The sequence below is a fragment of the Cololabis saira genome, chromosome 9 (assembly GCF_033807715.1).
Source record: "Cololabis saira isolate AMF1-May2022 chromosome 9, fColSai1.1, whole genome shotgun sequence".
Lineage (NCBI taxonomy): Eukaryota > Metazoa > Chordata > Actinopteri > Beloniformes > Belonidae > Cololabis > Cololabis saira.
This window is the reverse complement of record NC_084595.1, coordinates 37,539,812-37,565,881: the sequence shown is the minus strand read 5'-3', so window position 1 is coordinate 37,565,881 and position 26,070 is coordinate 37,539,812. Positions and strand designations below refer to the sequence as shown.

Here is a 26,070-nt window from a genome sequence, read left to right as displayed (position 1 = left end):
ACATTTTTCTTCTGTTCTCCAGTTTTGAGCCTGTGTGAATTCTACCCTCAGTTTCCTGTTCTTAGCTGACAGGAGTGACCCGGTGTGATTCTGCTGCTGTAGCCCATCCACCTCAAGGGTCAACGTGTTATGTGTTCAGAGATGCTCTTCTGCAAACCTAGTTTGTAACGAATGGTTATTTGAGTTACTGCTACCTTTCTATCAGCTCTAACCAGTGTGGCCGTTCTCCTCTGACCTCTGGCATCCACAAGGCATTTACGCCCACAGACCTGCTGCTCACTGGATATTTTCTGTTTTTCTGACCACTCTCTGTAAACCTGTAAACCCTAGAGATGGTTGTGTGTGAAAATCCCAGTAGATCAGCAGAAATACTCAGACCAGCCCGTCTGGCACCAACAACCATGCCACGTTCAAAGTCACTTAAATCCCCTTTCTACCCCATTCTGATGCTGGTTTGACCTGCAGCAGATCATCTTGCCCATGCAAAGAAAAAAACAGATGAGCTTTGAAATAAAGCATATCTTATTAAAAAAAGGACACTTAACTTAATCGACTGTTGTATTAAAGTTTATTTCAAAAACAACTTAACTGACACAAGGGTAGGAAATAAACGTGTTAAGTCAAGCAAAAGACGAGATGAACATAATTTCAAAGGCACATCAGTGACAGCACATTTTAACGACAATGCTGGAGTGAGTGTGGATGTTTGCTGCTCACAGAAAGCTGGAGGGATGTTACATCTACTACACTTAAATAGCATGTGGTTCTTAAATTGTACAGTACAAATACAGAATGTTAAAAGTTGTCCATGTAGTGTAAAAACATGATTTAATGCTTATATGAAATACGCAAGAAACTGAAGTTTGTTTAGGTTTTAGTCTTTAGTTTGGCACCCACATTAAAACTAGCTCTAGATAAATACAAAAATATGACAATCTAAAGGCTGATTGTTTGTTCACAATAAAGTGGCATTATATTTAACTGTTGGTAATAAAATAAAATTCAGAACAAAGCTTTCCTCAAGTTGTGCATGGACAGTTTACACATTCCTCTAGTCAGACTGACACAAAAAAGGCACTGAAGAGCTGAGATGATCCAGGAGTGAAGGCAGTACACAGCTGGATTAGGTTTAAGGTTTTAGAAAACATCAAAGGGAAACTGATTTTTCTTTAACCCTTATGTAAAAACTTGGCTAAAACAATTGCAACAACATAGCAAATGAAAAGTTTTCTTTTCTTAAGACTGAACTTAAGTCATAATTCACACATTTACTTTGTAAACTTGAATGACACCTAAGCCCCTTAGTACCATTGTTACTGGCAGTTCTGCAGTTGGCAAAGATCAGCAGCTAAATAACTGAATGTCAAAGATCATCACACTCTTATTTTGATGCACTTCCACACAACAACTGTGTGAAATGTGAGCGGAGTCTTGACATGATGATGTGAAATAAAACATCCAGACAGCTGATGGATGGAGGGAAAACAAAGCGGAAGGTGGTGTGCAGTTGAAGATGACGCGGCCCAGGATCTCTGTGCTTCTGGTTGGCAGGAGGAATTGGATGATCAGGTGTGTGTGAGAATGTGTGTGTGTGTGTGTGTGTGTGTGTGTGTGTGTGTGTGTGTGTGTGTGTGTGTGTGTGTGTGTGTGTGTGTGTGTGTGTGTGTGTGTGTGTGTGTGTGTGTGTGTGTGTGTGTGTGTGTACTGTACATGTTTGTGTGTGCGCGCACAAGGAGGTTGAGATCCCTGCGATTCCTTTCAACTCAAAGCTGTTCACTCATCTGATTTCATCTTCATCTGTGCTTGCATGTGAGCGATCATCTCCTGCATGCGTCTCAACTGCAGAGAGGGAAGGGAAGGAAAAAAGAAACAAAAAAACACTTAAAAGTGAAGAGCTTTGATTTTTGATATCAGAGAGGAAAATCTGAAGATACAGACTGGTTAGCAGGTTTAAGACTTATTCAAAGACAAAAAGGATTAGACAAAATATACATATTTTACTTACTGACAACAACAGCATGAATGTCAAAAAACAGATAAATAATCAATGAAAGATAAATAAATGTCAAAGTAAACAAACCCCCAATGCTGATAATGATGTAATAGTTATGATTTCATATTTTCATGGGTGTCAGTATAATAAACGAGCTGCAACCTCAGGACTTCTTGAATGTCTATCGCCATCTTGTGGCCGAGATGCAAAATCATGTGAGATGTTTTTTCTGAAAAACGTATTTCTAGTTTCCATCTATTGATTAATGTATTCTGATAAATGTTATCAAGTTTCTTTCTAGAAAAGGATTTTTATTGAAAACTATCACAACTGAACTTGCAGGGGGAAGTACATTTGACCAAATCTGCCACCCTCTGCACGTGCATTTTATAACCATTTACAAAGTAGGTTTTATGTAAAATAATAATAATAACAATAATAATAATAAAATCCTATGGTTTTTCAGAAAACTGTTCCAAATATCTTCTCTTTTTCCATCTTTAAGGAAACTAAAATAATGAAAACAAAACCATTTAAGAAATTAGAATGACTTATTTCTCTACAGATTACTTACTTGGCTTTTGTTTCTCAACAGACGTTTTTTTTGTTTTTTTTAAGACAAAGAAAGAAAATTGGTTCATGTTTCTATGCAAAAACATGTCACCGCTTCAATAACATTATATTCCACTTTTACATTACTTTACCACCTTGCAGCTTTGTCTTCGAAATGTCATGTTTTTTTAACACTGAAACTCTGGCACATTTAGAGGAATGTTTAATCATGTGGATTTTCACAAATAGAAATATTTACTTAGTGCACATTAACACAACCTGTCAGACTCAATTAACTTTAAGCAGAAAAGCTGGATCAATGAAATACTTATTCACACACAAGTCCACAAATCTTTGCAATAACCTCTTTTTGAGGGGGCACACGGCAAGGAACACAGGACACAGGTTGGGAGTCGAACCTGAGGCTGCTGCAACGCCAACTTTGACCTTTTCTAATGAAAACAATGACTTATTTCCTCTCTAAGAAATCCCCAGGAATCTAGGGAATAATATTGACTGTAGTAGCATTTCTCCCCACCGAATGACAGGAAGACAAATGAACCACCGTGCACGTTTGTGACTCCGAGTCATTGAGGTTATTCTCACCGAGCCACACAGGCCGGACGTGATGGCATGTCCTGCCCAGGCACATTGTTTACCAACAACTGACTGAACCCTGCCTGATCTTTATGGTGCACTGTTGCAGGAACACAATCGGCCAATCACGAGCCATCAGGAAATGGGTTATAGCCCGATGACATACAGGCTCCATGTCTCACACGTAAACAATGCATATGTTATTCCTCTTTGAGAAACAGTCACAGGAATGACGGATTTACAGGGAGACCAGTGATGATCGAGTAGAGTTCGGTCATAAAGATAGCGTTTACGCTGCAAATCCATGTGTAAAGTTATTTGTGTCCAAAGTACTTCCAAAGACTTCTTTTTCTGAGAAAGAAAAGAAAAAAAAAGCAACAATTTTGGGCAGCTGTGTGTAGGCATGGGGCCGCGATAACGTTATCGTGGGGTACTGTAATTATCGCCATTTTTTTTTTTTTTTTGGTCACACAAGGCTACCAGCCAGGTAGAAGCCAGTGTTATTTTTTTTCATGTATTTTATTAATATTATTTATTATTATTATTTATTTAATATTTTTTCAGAGAGTAGTACAATCCGTGTGCATTTGACTACTGTGGCACTTTATTTTCACTCAATCTTTGTGTTGGCCATGCAGCTTTTGTTTTGTATACTACAGAGCAGTGCCTTTATTTTATTATTTTTCCAGAGAGCCGTACTAAGTAGCAGGCAGCCAGCCACTGTTAAAGTTTCAGAGAGTAATACAATCAGTGTGCATTTGGCTCTACTTTGTCACTTTATTTCTATTTGTCACTTATTTCTTTCGACTCTCAGGGAAGTATTTTCTTACAAAAAAAGAAAGTTCAAATAAGTACCGGTACCGGTACTATAGTTTACACTTTGTAATGCATAACATTTACAGTACACTATTTGTTCTCTACCTCAAGTGTCACTGTGTTGAGAATGATTTGAGAATAAATGTTCTGAAGGAACCAGTGGATCCACGGTTAGTGTTTTTCCTTGCATTTTAAGAATTTTATAAGCGATGCGCTAATATCGTGATAATATCGTAATCGTGATATTTTTGTCCACTAATATCGTGATATGAAATTTTCATATCGTCCCATGCCTAGCTGTGTGTTCGTACCTCCAACTCTTTCTGTAGCAGAATCTGGTCTTTATCCACCACATCCTCATCCACATCTCTGCACAGGAAACAAACATTAAATATTAGGAATCTTTCTTTAAACAACTCCAGTGTTTATATCAGGCCTCATCTCACCTTCCTGCCCTCTTCAACCTCTCAGATCGGAAGTTTTCATAATGCAGATCCTGAGTTACCTCCTGGAGGTCTTGCATGTGAGTCCTGAAACAACCAGAGATGTAATCAGATCGTCACACACTAGAGGGAAGTAGAGCTCTGCTTTTTCCCTTTTCCTGAGGGACTTCTACAACCAACTTAGTGATGCACAACTTCTGTCAAGGTTACAAGACTGTCCTCCTGAAAAATCAGACTATTTAAGAGGTTTAATTACCAAGGAGACTCACACAAGCATGGTGCGTAACTTGAGGAAGTCATTGTGCTCAGGATTCTCCACCTCCACTACCCCCCACGGGTAAAGACGGCCTCGGATCTTCTTCCCTTTTACCTCAATCAGCTGGTTGGAGCCAATTACAGCAAAGGGAATGCTCGCCTGGGAAAGGATGTCAAAAGTTAGAGGATGCCCAGGGAAACAAAGTAAGATGAAGGGATGTGGGAAAAATAGATGGAAAATAATGGTATCGGAAAGGAGGGGAAGCAAGGATGAATGGGAAACGAGCGGTATCACTAAACCAGCAAAGGGAAACGTCCCATGTGTTGCAGCAGTCATAAGCTGTGTGTCCTCCCTCACCTTGAGAACTCTGGTCTGCTCCTTGAACTCCTCATCTTCGTCAGAGTCAGCATCAGGGAGCTGGTAAATCTTGATCCCGTGCTCAGCGATCTCATCCAGGACCTGAGATTAAAGACAAAGAGACACAGTGAGGAGAAGGTGTCATGACCTCACCTGGACCGTAACCACCAGAGGTGTCAAGTAACGAAGTACAAATACTTCGTTACCTTACTTAAGTAGAAATTTTGGTTATCTATACTTCACTGGAGTAATTATTTTTCAGACGGCTTTTTACTTTTACTCCTTACATTTTCACGCAATTATCTGTACTTTTTACTCCTTACATTTTAAAAACAGCCTCGTTACTCTATTTCATTTCGGCCTTTAAACAAAAACTATCCAGTTAAATTGCTCCATCAGGATAGAGTGAATTTGGTTGTGGTTGTTTCAGATGTTCTTGTCCAGTATTGTTCTTACATCCTTTGCCCTCAGATTCCTGCAACTAAACTTGGATGTACATTCCAATAAACATTAGGATAAAAGATAACACGCCTCTGAAGATGATGGTTCTTTAATATATTTGCATTATACTAAGATGCATTCATTTTCAATGGCTTTTGTACTTAATGGCTTTTTTCCCCCTTACATTACTTTTACTTTTATACTTTAAGTAGTTTTGAAACCGGTACTTTTATACTTTTACTTGAGTAAAAAACTTGAGTTGATACTTCAACTTCTACAGGAGTATTTATAAACTCTACTATCTATACTTCTACCTGAGTACTGAATGTGAATACTTTTGACACCTCTGGTAACCACTTCATGGAGAAAACCCAACTTGAAACCTACACATGTGTCTCCACAGATACTTGCAGAGGAAGGACTGATAATATGAAGTAAATCACATTTGGCAACAACAAGATCTCTCAAAAATATGAATATATATAAAATATATTAAAGCTAAAACATTCACTTTGATGTTTTTTGGTGACTCAATTTTGTGTATAGTAGATGCTACTAATGCAGCACTGAGCTACTAAGGTGTCGCTTACTTACATGTTAACTCATTCCCTTACTGTCCTGAATTCATTTGAACTCATTCATTTTAACAAAAGCCACAAACCATTAATCAAAGAGCAAAGAACCTTCTTTCATAATCATTATGAGACTAAAGTGGGTGTGTTGAATGTAAACTGTCTTTAGGTTATGTGGCTTAAATAAGACAATCTACTCCAGCCCATAAACAGAAAGTGTGATGGCTCTGTACATAAATAACAGGCTGTGAGCGAATACCTGAAGCAGCATCACAGTTAATTCAATTCTACATGCTGAGAAAAAAGGAGGCAGGTGTTTAAAAAAACATCTGCGTGCATTCAAGTTCTAAAAGAGTTTAAAATAAAAAGAAATTCTCAGCATCCTTCATCACATCTCTGACCGGCGAAGAAACAATTTAAAACAAAGGAGCTCGGCCGGGGACAGATGTCAGTATTTATTATTCTTAACTTCAAAGCTGCATTTTTCTTTTGTTTGCCTGCGGACGGCATTTCTGCATTGACAAAGCAGTCTTATATAATGGAGCCAAAAGTGTTGTTTTTACGGACTTTCATCTACTGTAGTGGGACAGTACCGAGTCGAGCGCGGGGGAAGTGAGCACAGGTTTTCCTACCGAGCCGAGCTCCTGTTTGAGTCTCTGTTATGGCTGTCGTCTGTTTTGTCAGCTCTGCACAGTGTGTGTGTGTGAGATAGTGTGTGCGTGGGGTGACTTGGGTATTGTTGTGGAGCAGATCTAAAAACAAACAGGCTTTGCAGGACTCTGTGGAGAGCGTGACACTAGACCAGAGCTCTTCCCCCCCCCCCTCCTCATGTACTCAAACACGCACCATGTACAGAAGCCTCCAACATGGAGGCCAGATAAACATCACCCTGGTGGGGCAGAACACGAAGAATTTTGGGAAACTGTACACTCACTGGAAAAATAAACACATGTAACACAATGAGAGGAAAAATTGAGACAAACAACAGAGCTGGTCATACACAAGCAGATAAGATAGAAACAAACTCAGATGAGATGTGTGATCCAACAAAAAAGAAAAAAATCTTAAACAAAATTGCTAAGGAACCAGTTACAGGGTCAAGTGATGAACACTGTATAAGACTTTTTTTTTAAATATATAGCAAACTATCCTTAAATATCTTGAAATTTCATCAAGTCCTTGCACAAACATAAGTCTGTTGTCTGCCATCATCTGTTTCCAGACCCTGCTAATCCAAAATGGGTGTTTACCTGAATTATTCTGCTCCGTAACGTGTGTTTAGTTTACCTCGACAGTTATAATCAAGACCTCTCAGGGATCACGACAAGTCAAAATCACCGCCTGCTCCAAATCCCTGTTGTCTCCTGGTGATTTACTGCACACAATATATGCCTAAATTCCTCATGCTACACCAGACTCTCCTCAATAGAGTTGTATATTTTAGTTGGCATCAGGTCATTGGCAGTAGAAGCCATTTTTGATTTTATGACCATCCTGTTGGGTCATAATATACTGCCCCCCTCCTCTACACCCATCAATGTTGTTTGGGTTGGCTAAGAAGGCCTGCTCGTTGGTGCTACAGGTGAGGGATCTACAATGCAAACTTGTGCCACAGACTTTCACCTCATTCTGGCTCACAGGAACATTGTGGAGCCGTTTTCTCATGTTGGACAGTTATGTTAGCTGACAGAGTGAGAGTAGGGGCCGATGTTGGTGAGTTTCTTTAAGTTACAACAGGTTGCAACTGCATTATCCTCGATAACAGCACAGAATATTCCAATAAACCCTTAAACACTTATTTAAAAAAATGTATTAACAATCAATACTTCACTATGTCAAAAACGAATTTAGCTTGCTGGCCTAACAGCAGCAAAAAAGATAATTGCAGTAAGATGGAAACCACCACACACACTTAACATCTCCCATTGGTATCTGACCTTCCTTGAAATTATCTACCTGGAAATATCTACAGCCCGAATCCATAATGCAAAACAACAAATATTTTATTTTGGTTTATGGAAGCAGATAAAATTAAGGCCAAACTTGAAATATGTATTTAAAATTGACATAGATTACCTTGGCGCAGCTATCCTTGTCCAGTTTTTTATATTATTATGTTTTGCCTTTGTTTTATTTTATCCTTTGTTCTATTATCTTTGTAGTATCTGTTTTTTTCTGCATTATCAATCTTTTTTTTTTTTTTTTTCATTGAATGCTTAGGTCCAAGGGGTGGGTTTGGAAGGGGCTGAGAAAATGTGTTAATCATTGTCTAACATCATTGTGGATGCCACCGTTGCTAAGAAAATCATGAAAAATAAATAAAAACATTTGATCACAAAAAAAGAGTATCTTTAAGTTAGACCTATGGCAAATAAGTCATACCAAATGCATATTTCCTAAGAAAAGTCAGGTTCACTCAGTTCTAGGAATAGTAGTATTAAATATAATAATGTGGTTCTGTGTGGTCCAAATATAGTCCACCTGCAGGTCTAAACATAGAATAATTACACAGTATGACGTGGCTAAGCAGTATTCCTGCTACTATGCAGCAGGTTCAACCAAAACCACTAATCACATTGAAATGAGGTACAAACCCATCATTACAGGGATCAACATCATCACCCATCAACCGGCCCAAGGCACAATATTTTCATCATTTGTTCATCAGTCACAAGTGAACCCACAGAAATTCGAGTGACTTAAACACCTGCTAAACAATTTCTCATTGTTCAACGACAAACATCGCAGGAGGAAAACAAATAGCGCCCAAAGAAAGGGACAAAGGAACAGAATGCAAGACACGCACACATTCACAATTACGCGATTTTTCTAATGTGACTCTTGAGGACAAAACTGAGCCTCTGGGTTGGCATATTTGTCTCCATTAAACTGCTACAGGGAACAATACTTGGAAGTAGAAACACGCATTAGAGCATTCCTAGAAATAATCAACAATGCAAACAAGGAGAGCTGTAGAAGTACATCTTAATTTCAAATCAAGCTTGATTGAGAGAAGAACTCATTTGGATGGAGAGGAACCAGGAAAGGAGCTATGACTTGACGTTTATGCAACCTCATAGTCTACTTCCAGTTTCTGCAGGCTGAGCGGATGATTCAAGCACCAATCAAGTCGTGCATAAGGCCAACTTTCAGATGCTTTACTTATTTTTCCCCCTTAAAAGTTACTTTGTAGTTCAAACAGCATCAGTTTTAGTTCCAGTACTTCATTAAATCTAAACGACAAATAATACTGAGAGCAAGCGAACAACATTTTACAAAGTAATAACGGACCAACTGGTGGGGCACTTATGAGTTTAAGGAACTAGGACCCTATTTTTCCATGATTGAATTTATTAAAAAGGAAAATCCTGGCACGGTGATTACTGTGTTCTTAATGACATACCAGTAAAGCTCATATAGCAACAGTTGCATATTTTCTACCCAATAAATCCATACAGTTCCTGTAAGGCAAACTGTACGCACCTCAGATGGAAGAGCAAATAAATAAAGACACGAAACAGATGGACTGCTCACATTTAATAATAAACATACACACACAGTGTATGTATACATAATGTGTATATTTTTAACTTGAAGACACATGAGACCATGCTTTTTTTGGGTCTGGAAATTCCTTTGAACCAGCCAGTTCTTGCCTGTGTGCAGGGACCAGAGGTGGGTAGTAACGAGTTACATTTACTGCGTTACATTTACTTGAGTAAGTTTTGGGAAATTTTGTACTTTTAGGAGTAGTTTTGAATCACAATACTTTTTACTTTTACTTGAGTAGATTTGTGAAGAAGAAACTGTTACTCTTACTCCGCTACATTAGGCTACGTTGAGCTGTTACTTTTCTTTTATCCCTTTTATCCACGTACGCGTCAATCTCATGACATCACTGGGTGATTCTTTGGGGAAAAATGTTTGTTTTTGCATGTTTTGTCACATTTACACAGACTCAAACACACATGAGTTCATGGGCTTGTTCTAGTTCTGCTTGCGGAGCCTGGTTAAAAAAGAAAAGTACAAAGCCTTGAAATTTTGTGCTACTTGTGCTTAATTTGTTTTTTTATTCTGTTATTATTTTGTTTATTTTATTATTTACTAAAGTACTTGAATTTACTTTAAAATTATTTTAATTTAAGCAATTTTTTATTTTTTATTAATTTCAATTTATTTTATTATTTTATTGATTTAATTTGCCTTAAGATGATTATTTTGTACTTTTGTCTGTTTGAATGGTTGTGTTAAAAAAATAAATCAGACGTTACTCAACAGTTACTCAGTACTTGAGTAGTTTTTTCACCAAGTACTTTTTTACTTTTACTCAAGTAATTATTTGGATGACTACTTTTTACTTCTACTTGAGTCATATTATTCTGAAGTAACAGTACTTTTACTTGAGTACAATTTTTGGCTACTCTACCCACCTCTGGCAGGGACCCAATGTGAGGTAGAGGGAGCTCCAACAATGGATGGAAGGATCTAAACTTCATACCAGCCTCTTGCCCAAACACACTTTTACCAACTAGTGTCTGGTATAATCTGGCATCAGGAAAAGGAAGAGTTTGCAAATTACGCACATGGAAATTTGAAAAACCCAGGAGGCCAATGAACCAGCAAAGATGAACAATCTGGCAGGAGAGGTAAAATATGTGCACTCATTGTCAGCCACCTTTGAACTTGACGCGTTCTACAGAGCAATGCTGCTCACAGATCCCACAAAAAGAAACAAAACATGGTTGAGTGATTTGCAGCAGCTCTGGGAAAACAACACCTTTCTTTTCACAGGATTAAAGACACTCGTAGGTATGTATCTAATCTGGAATTAGATGTGATTTATGGAGAACAGACAGCACCAAAGCAGCTGGACCTGTTGGCAATGGAAAGCACATAGGAAGTCCTATGACCATGGTTACATGAAGCCATCGCATGAGCAACAATGACCTACACACACCCTTCCACACTCCTATTGTCTAAGCTAAGCCTTACTGCAGTTAAGACCACCCACCTCTCCTCTGATCAAAGAGCACGCCGAGATACAATCTAGCTGTTCATGTGATCTTCTATTTAAGAGAGATTTAGAAGTAGACGGAGTGAATTTTTGAATTTCAACCATGTAAGAGTTTTAGAACTCGGTCTCAAGGGTCTCAACATCAAAAGCCACAGCGGTAACTAAGTCACAAGTGGCAGTCGGATTGTGCTTTTTTTTTTTGTTGAGAAGAGTTCAAATATTTTTGTGAAATTGAGTCATGGGCTCCACGAGGGAGTGAAAAAAAATGTACATTTATTGTTTTAAAATCAGCAGAGATTTGAAGCATGCACTGGTACAATAACCACAGGAGGGCAGAAAAATAAATATATCCGCGTGTTTGAAACACTGGGAGGAAGAGAGTCAAGCACAAGACGGGGGACTCGCACACAAAAGGAGCAGCTAAGAATAAGGTCATCGCCACACAACCTTCACTCAGCAGCACAATGAAAAAGTATTCAAATGGAAATTAACTTTAAACCTAAAACAAAAATATCACCATCCGTCTGTTGCATATGGCAACTTCATAATTCTTTTCTTGAATAGTTTCAAAGTTTCAAAGTTTATTTAGACAGCACAATGCATATTAATTAACACTACATTAAGCAGTGTAAATACACCAGGTTTTAGCAGAATTGCTATAAGTTTTGACTCTTGCATTTCATATGATTGTTAAAAAAAAAAGCTTAATTTCTATTATTTGAACTTAATCAAACCAGTGTTTTGTTGCATTTCAAAGTGCAGTTAACTTGCAATATAACTTGTCTGGGAAAACAGTCACAGTTCTAAGCTTCTTATATGTTTATGCAAAGCTGACAACTGCAAAAGCGAAGTAGAAGAAAAGATATTTGCCACCCAAATTATTATTTTTAAAACTTGCCATCTTAGGTGGGGTAAAGGACAACAGGAAGCTGTGACAAGGACTTTTTTTGTACTTATTTTTTTTACTTAACGAAGACCTCACTTTTTGCTCCCATCAGAAATCCAGTTTAAACCAGCTGTGTACCATCATCTATTTTCTTTTACAGAAAACAACCAGTGAAACATTCTGAGACTAAAGCCCCATACAGGATATGACTGTAGGGGTCCCAGACTGAGAGGATCAGCCCTTCAATATACCCTCCTCAGAGCAAGTTATGAGCCAGAGACCACAGCAACCCCGCTAAAGGAAATTGGCATTAGAGGACATTTAAAACAGAGAGCACAGAGACGACACAAAAGGCAGAAAGAAAACGTAAGAGGCTGGGGAGTAAGGCAGTGCCAGGAAAAAAAGGACAGACTGAGAGGCGAGCAGAACTAAGGAGATCAGAGATAAACGAGTGAAGATTTGTTCAGTGTTTTCTCAGAGCAAGAGCTGGACAGGGCACCATGTTGCGTCTTGTCAATGGAACAGTATTGACATATTGCAGGGAAGTTATATTGTTCTCTATAAGCAGTTTCCCCTCTAGTAAATAAGAGAAAGGCTTGAACAAGCCTGGGAGGAAGGGGTGGAGGTATTTACTAAAACACAAATGGCTCCAAACTGTGAGAAAGCCCCCTGCAAAAAACAAACTAATAAATTGTGAGGGAGAAAACACTAAAAGTTATCAATCATCCCGAGCACTCTGCTCTCCGACAGGTTCTTGGCAGCCAACGCTCTGCCCTCAAAGGCCTGGTGCCACATTTCACTGTATGAGGCTGTGTGGCAGGAATCAGGCAGGTATAAGAGCCACTTCAAATAATCTGACCGAATCAGCAAATACACAAGCCAGTTACCATGGAAAACGCTTAAAAAAAGATAAATGGGCTTACAACAACTTTTTCTATGTATGTGAAGAGAAGATTACTGAAGACAGTAAGTAAAGTCAGGAAACAAGGTAATTTTTACTCAAAAAAAAAAAACCAATGCGACTCATAAACAAAGTTGGATACAAGCACTCAACCAACCAATTATTTATAGATTCAAATGAGCTTAAATTCAATGAACTGGTGGACTTCAAAACTGCACAGATCATGTTCAAAATCAACAATAATATGCTGCCAGACTGTATTTAAAATATGTTCAATTTAAGACAAAGCCATTACAACCTCAGAGGGGAGAGCATATACAGGAAATCAACAATCAGAACCAACACCAAACTGAGATGCTACAGTGGCAGCGGTGCATGTATGGAATAAATTATATAGGGATTTGAAATTATGTAGCACCTTAACCTTATTTAAAAAAACATTGAAAAGAAGGATGATGTCCTTATATTAAATTAATGAGTGGTGATGCTTGCTATGTTGATTTGAGTATTTATTTAATTGGTGATTTGCTTAGATTTTTTAAGAATGAAGGTAACATGTAGACTGCACCTTTATTTTAAAAACCTTTTTTATTTCTTGAGGAATTTTTGTTATCCCCATGGAGGCAATTTGTTTTACTGGCAGTCTTTCTCTTACTTCTTGCTTTTATTTCATTAATTTAATTAATCTTTTTGAGGGTAGGCAAATAATAAGCTTTGCTACAGCCTACACCTTTTTCGGTCTAGATGTTATTTGTTTATTTGTATATTGGAAACTTTTTTGTAATGTTTTCTTTGAACAGTGTATTCGTTTTCTTGTTGTCATTTTTATTCTTTGTTTTTTTTTTGTGTCATGACCGAAAATAAACTTAACTAAAAAAAAACAAAAAACAAGGTGATCAATGTCATTTTTGATTACTCTGGATGTACCTGGCATGATGCCGTTGTCGTGGCAGACAGTTCATCCTAAAATTAAACGCAAACCATGTACTGCAGAAACAGGAGCATGTTGCCTGTGTTTTGCCGACTACTGTTCAACTACGGAAATATGCGTTACGGTATTTAAAAAAAACATCTACAGATTTACTTTCCCTGCCTTGGGCATTTTGTCATAAATACACCCACATTAAAAAAAAAATCTTTACAAAAACTCACAGGGCTACAGGTTTACAGTTCACAGGGAAATATTCTTGTTCGACAGTTTGTCCCGTTCAAACAACATTGGGCTTTAAATACATGGGGCTGTGGAATCGAGGAAAATATCTCAAAACACACCCCCATGACTCAGGTCCCAACAGAGCTACCGAGTAAATTTGAAATGCACCGACAAACAAAAGTACGCCTGCAGCATTTTAAGCACACAAACCCAGATGAAGATAAGAGTTGTATATGCCAAAATTGTGTCCAAATTTAGAGATGGTACAAATAATACTGGCTCCTTTGAGGCACACAGGCATCTTTTTAAATGTGGGGAAGCTAGCTCAATTACCCCTCTGTACTTCCTGATAATAATGGCTTTTCCAGGATCTCATAAACATTGAGATTAATTTGAATGTTCTTTAGTTTGTAACAGAACAAAAAAAAAAAAAAAAAAAGGAAGAAAAAATTTGTGTAGGACACAGATCTGGCGCAGGAAAAGTACCTCTCATTTCATATGATTTTACAAATTTTATATTTCTATGTGCGCGCCTGCGTGCGTACGTGACAGTTTTCACCAGCTAATTGCTTCTTCGTCTTCAAGCGGAAATGTCTGTTCATATGCTCTACTAAGTCTTTCCCTAACAAACCGTTGGAGACAGTTAGGTTAAAAAGAGATCAGATCAGAGTGATACTGCTACAATATTTTCCCTACTTCATTTTTATTACAGCTACTACCCATATATGTACATTAAAAACACAAAAAAAGCCAAACGTGACGCCAGATCTCCAATCAAAACAACTACGCAGCTCAAATCCACCAAACTTGGACGTTTTCTGTAGTTTAAGGTGGGACTCAGTGGCAGGAAACATTGTTTTGTTCAAGTTAAGTGCCAAAGGAACACTTAAAAGGTTTGAGGAAGGTCACAGCACAAAACAAAACCACAAAAGACTATAATCTAACTAGTAGGTCCTTTTAGGACAACATAGTGGAGGAATTTCTCTTTTTTATTGGATCCACTTCCACTGGCGAACATACATACTATGACAACATATTTTATAAGTGACAAAATGTCAATTCCTGTCGTCTTCCAGGAACAGAAAGAAAAGACTGTGTAATGAATGAACAAACTGACTTTTCACTAATCTGCTGCATCAGGGATTTGAAACAACCAGAGTGTAGAAGTTCAGAACAAAAACAGACAGACTGCTGGTGAAAAGAGAGTAGAGCTGGACTTAAATGAGCGAACCAGCCGACGCCTGCCAGACCACCGGCTCCGACACCTGAATGAGAGGCAGGTGGGAGGTCTTTGCATGCAGGGAACATGAGGAGACAGGCTGACTTCCAATAAAGAAAGGGTGAAGTGGGCTGAAATGAAAAAGTTGTTTGTGACTAAAGCCTCCCACAAAAGCCACGTGCTTCCGAACAAAGAGTGTAACCAGTGTTTTTTCTTTTTTCCTTCATTATCCATTATTCTGTCAATTGTTTTCTCAATTAATGGCTTTGCAAGCAACATGTGACAAAATGGAAAAAAGGATAGTTGGCAAAAGATGTCAGAGCCTATAGACATATGTAATGTATAATCACATTTTTAATAAATTAAATACATACAACTTCTTAAGTCTAAGAATGCAGGACAGTTTTTTCACTGAAGTTATGTTTAAAGAACTGATATAAGGAATACCAGTGATGATCTAGTGTAAAAGATCTCAATCAAGACTTTGAAAATGTTTATCTATTACAAAAAAAAGTACCTTTAATATTTTTCCCAGAACTGTTTAAATAAATTAAAATGCACCACTGGGAGTGGATAAAAGGTTTGTCTGGGAGGGAGCGTGATGCCGACCAGGGAGCATTTTTGACTGCAAAGCCCATCTTGTGTGAGCAACTGCTGACTGCAGCTTCCCCAGGAGGTCTGGACTCACAGGGCGTTGAGGCAAAGGCAGTGCAATAATATGTTTGAGGATACACGCCACAAGGGTGAGGATAAGACCCCTTCACTCTCAGAACCTTCACTTATTTTGCTGAAACTCATGCTCAAACTCTGATTTGAAACAAACAAAGTTTGCTGCTGCAAAAGAAACAGATTGCGCTTATTGCACAAAAATAAAACACCAAAATTTGAATTTAAAATGACCCCCCCCCCCCTTAACTATCCAGCCATTTATCAGAGATGAGTATAAAACCATAAAAGGGCACTAAAGAAAGGGGCACTGCAGACGCAGGAAATCTTACCAACTTTCACTTTAGGGGCTGAACACACTGCTGTTGAGCGTGTGTCATGTGTAGTAAATCCCTGTCCTTGCCTTTCTGGACATTTGGAAACTAGGGAGCGTGCAGGCAGACAATTAAGTCAGCTCAAACAGGAAGTACCTGGGATGGGTTCAGAGAGGATGTGATTTTTCTTCATCAATATTATATACACATGCAACACTCTTTTGCTATGTCCTTCCCTCCTGCCATTTCCCCTCAGGATTCCCCGCCCTGCCCTATGAACCAATCTAGTGGTGTCATCAAAAAGAAGCCATATATCAATTTAATTACGTAGGGAAGTGGATGTGTCATACAAACTCAGAGATGCCTAACACACCAGGCCCTCCACAAGCAAGACGACACAATATTTAGCTATCATTATCACAGTATGTAATGAATAAACCGTGTATCTGCTGCTGTGATGAAAACGATCAAAAACAAGATCCAACAAATATGTCCCAACATATGAAAAGTGTTTAAACAACTCAGCTTGGGCCAGTGGTCAAATATAGAGGACGGGTGATCATACAGTATGTACCTGTATTTAGAGAAGAGTGCACACCTCTAGGTGAACCGTGTGTGTGCGTGTTTATCAAACTTACTCGTCTCTTGAGACGATCCCGCTCCTTCAGTGTCAGTGTGTCGGCCTTTGCGATGACTGGGACAATGTTGACTTTGCTGTGGATGGCTTTCATAAACTCAACATCCAGGGGCTTCAGGCTGGGAGAGGATTTGGGGGAGGGGGGAATTAAAAAAAAAAAAAATCATCAGGAGAGCTTTGAGACCAAAAAAATTAAATCATAGCACTAAGGGAAATAAAGCAGAGCTCACGGTAATGAGGGGAACAACATTTCTGCTGCAAATATTTAAAAAACATATTGTAGCTTAACTGTTAACCTAAACAAGACAGAAATGCCACCAAACCGAGAAAGCTCTGGCTTACTGGAACTAAAAATCCTTAATGATACTGTGTGATTAATCTAAACATATCTACTAACTGAAATGCCAACTTAATCTCTGTTGCTACTTCTACAACAATGTTTTTTTGTTTTTTTACCCATGTCCAAATGGAGAAATGAAATAAAAGCAGCAGTGCACCCTGTTGTCCACTATGTGCCTTCTGTTCAGCCCACTTTCATCATGGAGGTACCGCTCAAACTGATTATCGATGTACTGGATGATGGTCTTGAAGCTGATGGAGGAAATGTGAAGACAGAAACTTTAAGGAAGTGTTCTTGAAGAACTAAAAAAAAACATTTAGAAAGGTTTGATGTGAACAGTGTATATGTGAGGGCAGCACAGAATGTCAACCAAATAAGAAAAGTGGATCAATCAAACACAGATGATACATAATAAGAAATGGACTGGGTGGTGAAATCACAATTATATAAAATAATTATCCACTGACTTTTGAAATGCATTGCATTTATTCGAATTAACATAAAAATGTTGACATTTCCACTGTAAATTTAAATTTTGACCAAAAGAGCAAATGCTATTAGAGCTGCTCAAACAATCCCTGAAAGGTTTTTGGCTGGAAACACCAAACACCACCAGTGACCAGGATCTTTCACCCAATCACTCACCCATGGCCAAGTGAAATCTGTGCCTGAAGATCATTCAAAATATATTTCAGAATACGTGGCAAACTAATTTTGCCCAATTGCATTATTTTTACAATTGTTCAAAGCCAAAGTTAAAATCACAATTCTACTAACTGTAAAGCTAAATGTTAAAGGGAAATTACAGCTGACAGTTATATTACTGCTGTATGACACGATTCACGCAAAGCCTCAGGAGTGGGAAAAAAAAGCACAGATTGCCGGGGCGATCAGCAGAAAGTAGATCTTAGATGAGGAGCTACCACTGGCATGAAGATCCCAAGGTAGGATACCCAGATACTGGTATATTTTACACAAAAAGTATAAAAGGGACATGTGGAATACTAGAGGAGTTTAGGATGAAATTAAAAAGAGGAAACTGGAATGTCAAGAGGGAAGAATGGCAGTCATCTCTGAAGTTATCACTAGAAAAACACACCAGTCTTGGCTGTTGATGGCGTCACCATATCCAGGGGTGTCGACCACTGTGAGACGAAGCTTTACTCCCCTCTCTTCGATTTCTACAGTGGATGCCTCAATCTGCACTGTTCTTTCAATCTTCTCTGTGGGATCAAAGCAGAAAAACCTTCAGCACAAGTAGATTCATGTTAATAATAACGAAATTCCTGCCCAAGCTAAGCAACTTATTTACTCAGGCTACTGAGGTCCTAAAATGACAGGCTTCAAGGAGGAGGATTTGCCGTCCAAAAAAAACAAATTATTAGCCGTGCCATAAAAAAAAGGGATAGGTATTTTCTATCAACATTAACTGACCAGGAGAGCTTGGATAATTGTTTTTAAGCCAGAATAAATCTTATTCTAAGTAGAGTCATAAGAAAGGCAGCGCAATATCTGGAGACTGCAGCATTCCCGACATTCCTCCTGAAATAACGGTTTTACAATGGACATATTGAACGTGTGCGTGTGTGTGTGTGTGCGTGTGTGTGCGTGTGTGTGTGTGTGTGTGTGTGTGTGTGTGCACACAAGTATACCTGCAGCACCAGGGATGTAGCGTTCAGGGTAGAGATCAGTGAGAAACAGGCTGTTTATAAGTGTTGATTTTCCCAAACCAGACTCCCCTGAAAATCAAGGACAAAAAGAAATAGTTTAATCCATCTAAACAAACACGACTGGTTCAAAAAGAAAGCAATAAAGTGGATGTGATTACTCACCTACAACCATTAAGGTAAATTCAAAGCCTTTTTTTACCGACTTCCGGTGCACTTGGTTTGGGAGGTTTGCAAACCCAACATAACCTGCTGCATCTGGAAACTGGACGACATTAAGACAAAAAAATAAATAAAATATTGAATGTTTGAGGAATTCAGTTGCAAACTAGTCCATAATATGTATTACAGGACATTTTTAAGGAATAGTCCATTCATGCTGTTACAGGCAATACATTCAAGGAATGAAACAAGCATTTGTGCAGGAATTCTATCAGGAATTCTTGTGCGAGCTCATGTGCGTGTTCAATAACTTTTCCACCAGTATTTCATAATGTACGAGATTAGACGGCTTCTCCTTTTCCACTGCAAACAAATAGTTATAACTAATTAAGTGTAAGATACAAAATATATACCACATAAAAGTCCTACAAAACAGAGCAAATAGTGCAAATTGACTCCATATACAAAGGAAGGTAGAAAAAGTTGAATTACAGTATAAGTTTAAACAAAGTAGTGCACAGAATATTTGGCATAAAAAAATCAGTGTTGCTCAAAAACTGCAAAGTGCTGACGTCATGCAACTCACCTTCGCTTTTTCTCCTGACTGGGACATCGTTGAGGTTTACTGGACGTCTGACAGTCCTGCAGATCATGTTAGAATGTCAGTTTCAACTTTATTTAAAGGAATATTTGATCTTTTTTAATAAACACCATTTAGCTCTTGTGGTCCCCCATCCCATGCAAAACCTACCCAAAGTGACTTTGGACACCCATCCTTGTTAAATCCTGCAACAACTGCATATAACTTTACACCTCAATGTCATAAAGCAACAACAAAAGGGGATAAAATAAAAAAAGACTCCTGAAAGTAGTGATGGAAACGAGAACAAGAGTAAAAAGTGACATAGCATCTGCACCTACAGGGGGACCCTCTGAGCTAAACGTTGCAAAAGTTCCTTTGTACCAGTTTACCACTAACATCAAGATGGAGGATAGTTTATAAGCTGCAGATTTGTCCGCAGACTTCCATTAAACCGTTCCATTCTTGTGTATCCTATGCTCCTGTCCCCCTGCATGACCCCTCACAGACGACAGGAGCAACAAAGCCACTCGATAATTTAGCAACATGATGACTGAGCAGGAAGAACTGGCTCCATTTTATCACCAAAACACTGGCCCTTGACAGCTGGAGTGTGATAAGCAGAGAGAGACTGAAGAACGCTGCCAAACGGAGATGCACTGTGATTATGCAATGATTCCTGAGAAAAGAAGCAACTTGGTAACCTGATTCATTCACCCGTTTTCGATTGGGATGACACAAACAGTTTTGTGGATTCTGGAGGAAATGTTTCACGCTATCAAATATATTAGATCATAGTTGGCGCTTCACTTTTGTGTAAAGATAAACTGGGCATAGATCCCTCATACTGACAGGGTGGTTTCACCAAGCTCGCATGTAGAACAATGGCTGTTTATCCTTTTGGTTCCTGAAACTTTTCCTATATAGGCCAGCTTAGCTGAGGGAGGAGGAAGAAAACGTGTCTCAGCAGTGATTAAATTTCAAGATCGTCCACGTGCAGGACAGCAAGAGGACACACTAATAATTTAAGGTAGACAATAGCATTGCAAATTGGGGGACCAATAAAAGCAAATCCATTGTACATGAATCCTAGTTAGGAGATCTGCAGAATTTAACATCTCTAAATAAAAATGTGGGAAATAAGAAAAAGCTTTACCTACATCTGATTTGTATTAAAAGTGTTATTTTCATGTTTTGGAAGAATTTGTTTTTAAGTTAAAAAAATTATTATATACATGAATAATTTGGTTATTCTAGTAACTGAGATTATACTGGGGGTAAATGCTTTTTTACATGTATTAATGTATTTATTTCTTCTTGTTTTGACCATCCATGTTTAATAATTTATGTCTTAAGATTAAGGATCTCCATCAAACTTCATGACAATCCATTTGGCAGTTCACCAGGCACTACAACGCGCGACATGTCTTTGTTCCAAGCTAAGAAAAAAAACTGGTGGACTGAGTGAATGAATGACTGGTTGCCCAGTTTTAATGTAGCTTTATCATTGGTTTCAAGCCTAGAAACACAGCAAATACAGTAATTAATGTGTTTTCATTGTTAATGGACTTCTAAGCTAATACTGCAGCCCACTCAAGAGTATTCATGTGCATCAAACCCATACACATACCTCAACTGTTTTTCCTATTCAAGCCCTGTGGGAAACCACATCAGTCTGACAGCACATTAATTAAACCGTTCAATAAAACAGTTGTGATCTCACAAAGACAACACCACAGGACAGATGGGCAGGAGGCACACTTTAATTATGCTCCCTTATTATTGGCCATTTATATCAGCCAGACTGCTGAGCTGCTTACACACATAATCAAACATTAATGGGCCAGACTTGGGAGAGATTCAAAAGTTGGAATTTAAAGGAAAAATGCCACCTTTGGAAGGCCAAAGTTCTTGACATGTAATGACAGTTTACAACTGATTTATTAGCTCAAAAGGAAAATGTGAAGGGGTAGTAATGTTAGAAATATACAGTACAGACCAAAATTTTGGACACACCTTCTCATTCAAATAAATGGGGAAGTGTGTCCAAAATTTTGGTCTGTACTGTATATACAACTTCCTGACAAACTCAAGGGTCTGAACACCTGCTCCACTTGGACTAAGTACTTTGTGGATTTATTACAAACATAAAAACATTTATTTCACAAGATGAAGTCTTGGTAAACCCAGTAGCATAGTAACATAGCTGGCAAGAGATCACAACAAGAGACCTCAGAACGCGGGAAACATAATGAAGCAACGTTTGACTCATGCATGCAGCCTGTAGGAGTCCAACGCAGTGGTTGTGAGCAAAGGTGGAGTAATCAGTAATTGAAGGTATCATACTGCAAGAGCTGAAAAGCATCTTTCAGATCAAAACAACAGGCCTGTTCAAAACAAAATCTTAAAGCACAAAATGGGCTATTCATGATAAGAACAAATGGAAGTCATAAAGTAAAAACAAGTTACTCAAACACTGCATACATGGATGCTGTCTAATTAGTGTAAACGGTAGGTCATGCAACTTCATTTACATTTGTGCTCACTTCCTGCTGATGAAACCTGATTAATTACCTTATTCTTTAGTATGAATTAATGAGTAAATGGAAAATAAAAAGCTGGGTAACAAGTGTAGAAACTTAGGACAAATCCCTGCACCTGCTCTCTTTCTGTGTCAAGTGTATTTGTTCTTTTAATCCATTCGTTTCAGACTCTTTCTTCTCCTCCATACATTCACTGCAATTCATTACCAAAGGAAACAAACAAAAGGTGAAGTTAAGGATACATTTCCCTTGCAACATCACTATTTTTACATTTCTATAGATGTTGCCATTACGTTATCAATGTAAATGCCTTTGATCATGACAGATCTGTAACAAAACCTGATTTTGTGACAACCCCAATATTGGCGGATACTGAACCAGAAGACTAACCAGCGACAATAGAATCCAGGAGTGTTATTTCATTCATCAAAGTAAAAGTGTCTGTTTTTCACAACAAGCTCAGACTCCTCTGACAGAACGTAAACACAGAAATTAGCCACCTTTCTTGGCCATTTAAACCAACGCTGCATCGTATCTCATCCATCTGCACACACTGAGTTGTTTACAGGCTGAGAATGATGTTCTGGTAGGTCAGCAGTAACAAGCAGAGTTAAATTACTCTGTGGATCAATATGAAAAAGAGAACAGGTACTTTGAGTTTGTGATTCAGTCATAAACTACAGTTTATGGACGAGGAGTTGAAATACCGCAGCATTTGTGACTTTACATACGTCTTAATTTCTGCAAAACAGTTATCAGCGAGAGCTATTTTTTTTATCATCATCCCATGCTTAATATTATATTTTTTTTTAAATCAAAACCTGACCTATTTAATCTGTCTGGTTTGAAATAATATAAAAAGGCAAGGTGATGCAAAGGGAGAAAAAAGATTCAACACAACTGCCCTGAAAAACTAAAAACTCCTGTGTAAGCATTTGAAGCAGACTAAGGATTTATGAGGATGAGACTAATCCCAACTGACAAAAACGCAATGACTTAATTTGCCTCTGATAAAATTTCACTTAGAAAACACAATTTTGCTTCCTTAAAATCAACAGAAAGGGACGGACGAGGGGCATTCAAGGATGCACAGAATGCTATCCTCAAGTAAAACCTACCTATACCTGTAGACAAACCAGAATGTCAATGAAAGCCTGATGACGTCAGCACTATAGTATCCAGAATTAGACAGGCGGCAAAATAATGTGCCAGACTGCCAATGATTTAATAACCTTCTGTTAGATGAAAACCTGAGCATTTGAAGGCAGAAAAGCCCTCATTACTGGACCACTTCCATTGTGTTTTTTTCTATTTAAAACCATCATGGAAGGAAAAAAGTGACTCATGACTCTTAGCACTAACAATTTCCTTTAAAGTTTTTGGCTTTGAGGGTTGTTCATAAAAGGGGATGTTGGAAAGTGTTATAGTTCTACCCACCTGTAGCATTTATTTCACATTAATTTCAATGATTCATCTAAATACACATTATGACTGGGAAGCTAGACAATATTGGGGGGGGGGGGAAACAAACTTGGTTAAAGTAAGGCGTTCAGCTTCATCATTGGTAAATAGATATAAATTCGTTCAATATCTTCAAATATTCAGGTGCGATTCTGAAAATGAGTGAAAAGATTATTGCATTGGCCAGAGCCAGAAAGGTTTTAAACCAATAAATCATGCCTAAGGTGGATTTCCAGAGGAAAGCAAATGTTTTCGTTGTATTTTTTTTGCTAATCAATAAAGGTATTCTGCTCTGTGAAATCAATTGACTCAAGATCAAAGTAAATGAAGTGTTTCATTCACACCACAGCAATGAACAAGGGGTATGATCCCCTTGTACTTTATGAAGCGAGACTTGTTCTCCTTTTGACAGTGTTTGAGGAATAAGATCGGAGGAAGGGCAAAAGTTGGAAAGTATAAAATAGCAGGATCAGAGGCCTAAAACATCTTTTGATACAAAAAAAAAATGTTATTCTTATGATATCAAACTGATCTCTGCCCAGCTGGTTGGAGAGCTAATTTGTTTTGTGTGGTAAGGGGCAGCTGCTGGCCTGAGATTACGGCCCACACTCAGTAAAATATGAGCGTTTTCAGTGAGCCAAAAACGCAAGCAAAGATGGATGATAATTCTTCAATAGTGGCCCTCTGCCACATAACAATATGTTATTGTTTCTCATTGTTAAGTTGTCTGAAAGCTGTTTTTTTTTATTTGTTTATTTTGGGGGGGGGGGTTTGCATACATGCTATACAATCAGAAGGTCAAAAAATAATCTTGATATCAGAAAGCAACTTTAGAGTTGAAAATTAAACAAGATGGCCTTACAGGAAATTTCTAGCAGCCAATGCTCCAGTTAAATGACATTTTATTTGGTACTGATTCAGGAAATACAGGAATGTCTCAGAAATTAGAATATTGTGATAAAGTTCTTTATTTTCTGTAATGCAATTAAAAAAAACAAAAATGTCATACATTCTGGATTCATTAAAAATCAACTGAAATATTGCAAGCCTTTTATTATTTTAATATTGCTGATTATGGTTTACAGTTTAAGATTAAGATTCCCAGAATATTCTGATTTTTTGAGATAGGATATTTGAGTTTTCTTAAACTGTAAGCCATGATCAGCAATATTAAAATAATAAAAGGCTTGCAATATTTCAGTTGATTTGTAATGAATCCAGAATATATGACAATTTTTGTAATTGCATTAAAGAAAATCACAATATTCTAATTTTCTGAGACAGTCCTGTATGTAGGAGGGCTGAAATAGATGTAGGGCTTCCTGGAGGACACTGGGAGAATAAATGAGCTCAAAGCACTGGAAAATGTATACGTCTTTAATGAACCTCTTGAAAAGGTGAGTAAAAATTTGGAATATGTAATAGGGCAAGAGTTTCCAGTAATGAGGGATGAGATAAAATAATGCTTTAGTCACTGGTCGGGAGTTTAAGGGCCCTGGAACAGTGCATGTCTACTCTACCACACCCAGTCTGACAGACATGACACAGTTTACCAAACACCCACTCACACTGGGACACTCATTCACATACACAGCTCAGCTTCCGTCCACTAACTTAAGATAAACTTCCATGGTTGATAAAAAAAAAAAAAAAAACAACTTTGCATTTGAAGCAGTCACGAAACTGATTGAACTTTCCATGCCAAACTTTAGCCTGCAGCAGCAGTTGCTGCCGCGCCTGGTGTCACGTTGCCAGCTGGGCTTCAGCTCTTTTACACTCTCTTCTCTGCGCTGCCGCTGAACTAAACTGTTATATTCGGATAACATTTATAACAGCCGAGCAATGGTCTTACCTGCGTGTAACTGAGATAAAGTTATTCAACCGGAGCCTTTTGCTTGACGTTTCTGGTCCAAGCCCAGGAAGGGAAACCCGGAAACCACTTCCCCGAGTCCTCCTTCTTCCCTGGAGTTTTCATTAAGGCTGATTTATGGTTCCGCGTTACATCAACGCAGACCTACGGCGTAGCCCTACGCCGTAAGCTACGCCGTTGATTTAACGCGGAACCATAAATCAAGCTTTAGCAAGGGCTACGATCCTGCGTCACTGACGCCATTATGGCTCATCCACCGGGCGGGGAACCCTGTTATGGCTATGAGAGGTTGAGCCAAAATGACTACCTCACTATTGCAGTTTCATGTAACTTGGCTGCGTTACTGGTTTGTCTGTAGAAAATGTGGGATATGTGATTGCAAGTGTTGTTAATATAAATTATTCGCTTAAAACAATTTAAATCCAGATACTAGGCTGTAATTAGCTCACTGAAAATTATTCTATCCATAAACCATATAAAACACATAAAACTGTAAATAGTAGGTTACAGTGAATAACTCATATAGACATCTATATGAGGAATTTAAAACTGCAACCACGTGGTGATAAGTGGCAACTATTAATTTATTATAACTTTAGATAGGCAAACATGTCTTTCAAATAAGTGATG

At 38.2% G+C, this 26,070-nt stretch overlaps 1 protein-coding gene across 1 annotated transcript; it reads right to left on the bottom strand.

Moving 5' to 3' along the window:
- Nucleotides 1-551: 551 nt before the first annotated feature.
- On the bottom strand, nt 552-25,533 carry zgc:63587 (uncharacterized protein LOC393431 homolog). Its single transcript, XM_061729482.1, has 12 exons — nt 25,423-25,533; nt 19,573-19,628; nt 18,990-19,089; nt 18,810-18,896; nt 18,257-18,380; nt 17,274-17,408; nt 16,819-16,936; nt 5,015-5,116; nt 4,671-4,816; nt 4,405-4,488; nt 4,270-4,327; nt 552-1,839 (listed from the first exon to the last, which is right to left on the bottom strand). The coding sequence occupies exons 2-12, from the start codon at nt 19,597-19,599 to the stop codon at nt 1,774-1,776; spliced, it is 1,047 nt and encodes a 348-aa protein (XP_061585466.1). The 5' UTR covers nt 19,600-19,628; nt 25,423-25,533; the 3' UTR covers nt 552-1,773.
- Nucleotides 25,534-26,070: the final 537 nt, after the last annotated feature.

Bases quoted from the DNA above. Each gene is read 5' to 3' on its own strand.
- zgc:63587 (XM_061729482.1), bottom strand. From the start codon at position 19,599: ATGTCCCAGTCAGGAGAAAAAGCGAAG. The intron at 18,897-18,989 runs GTGAGTAATCAC...CTTGATTTTCAG, and splicing joins ATTTACCTTAATGGTTGTAG to GGGAGTCTGGTTTGGGAAAA. The intron at 16,937-17,273 runs GTAAAAAAACAA...ATCCTCTCCCAG, and splicing joins ATTTCTCCATTTGGACATGG to CCTGAAGCCCCTGGATGTTG.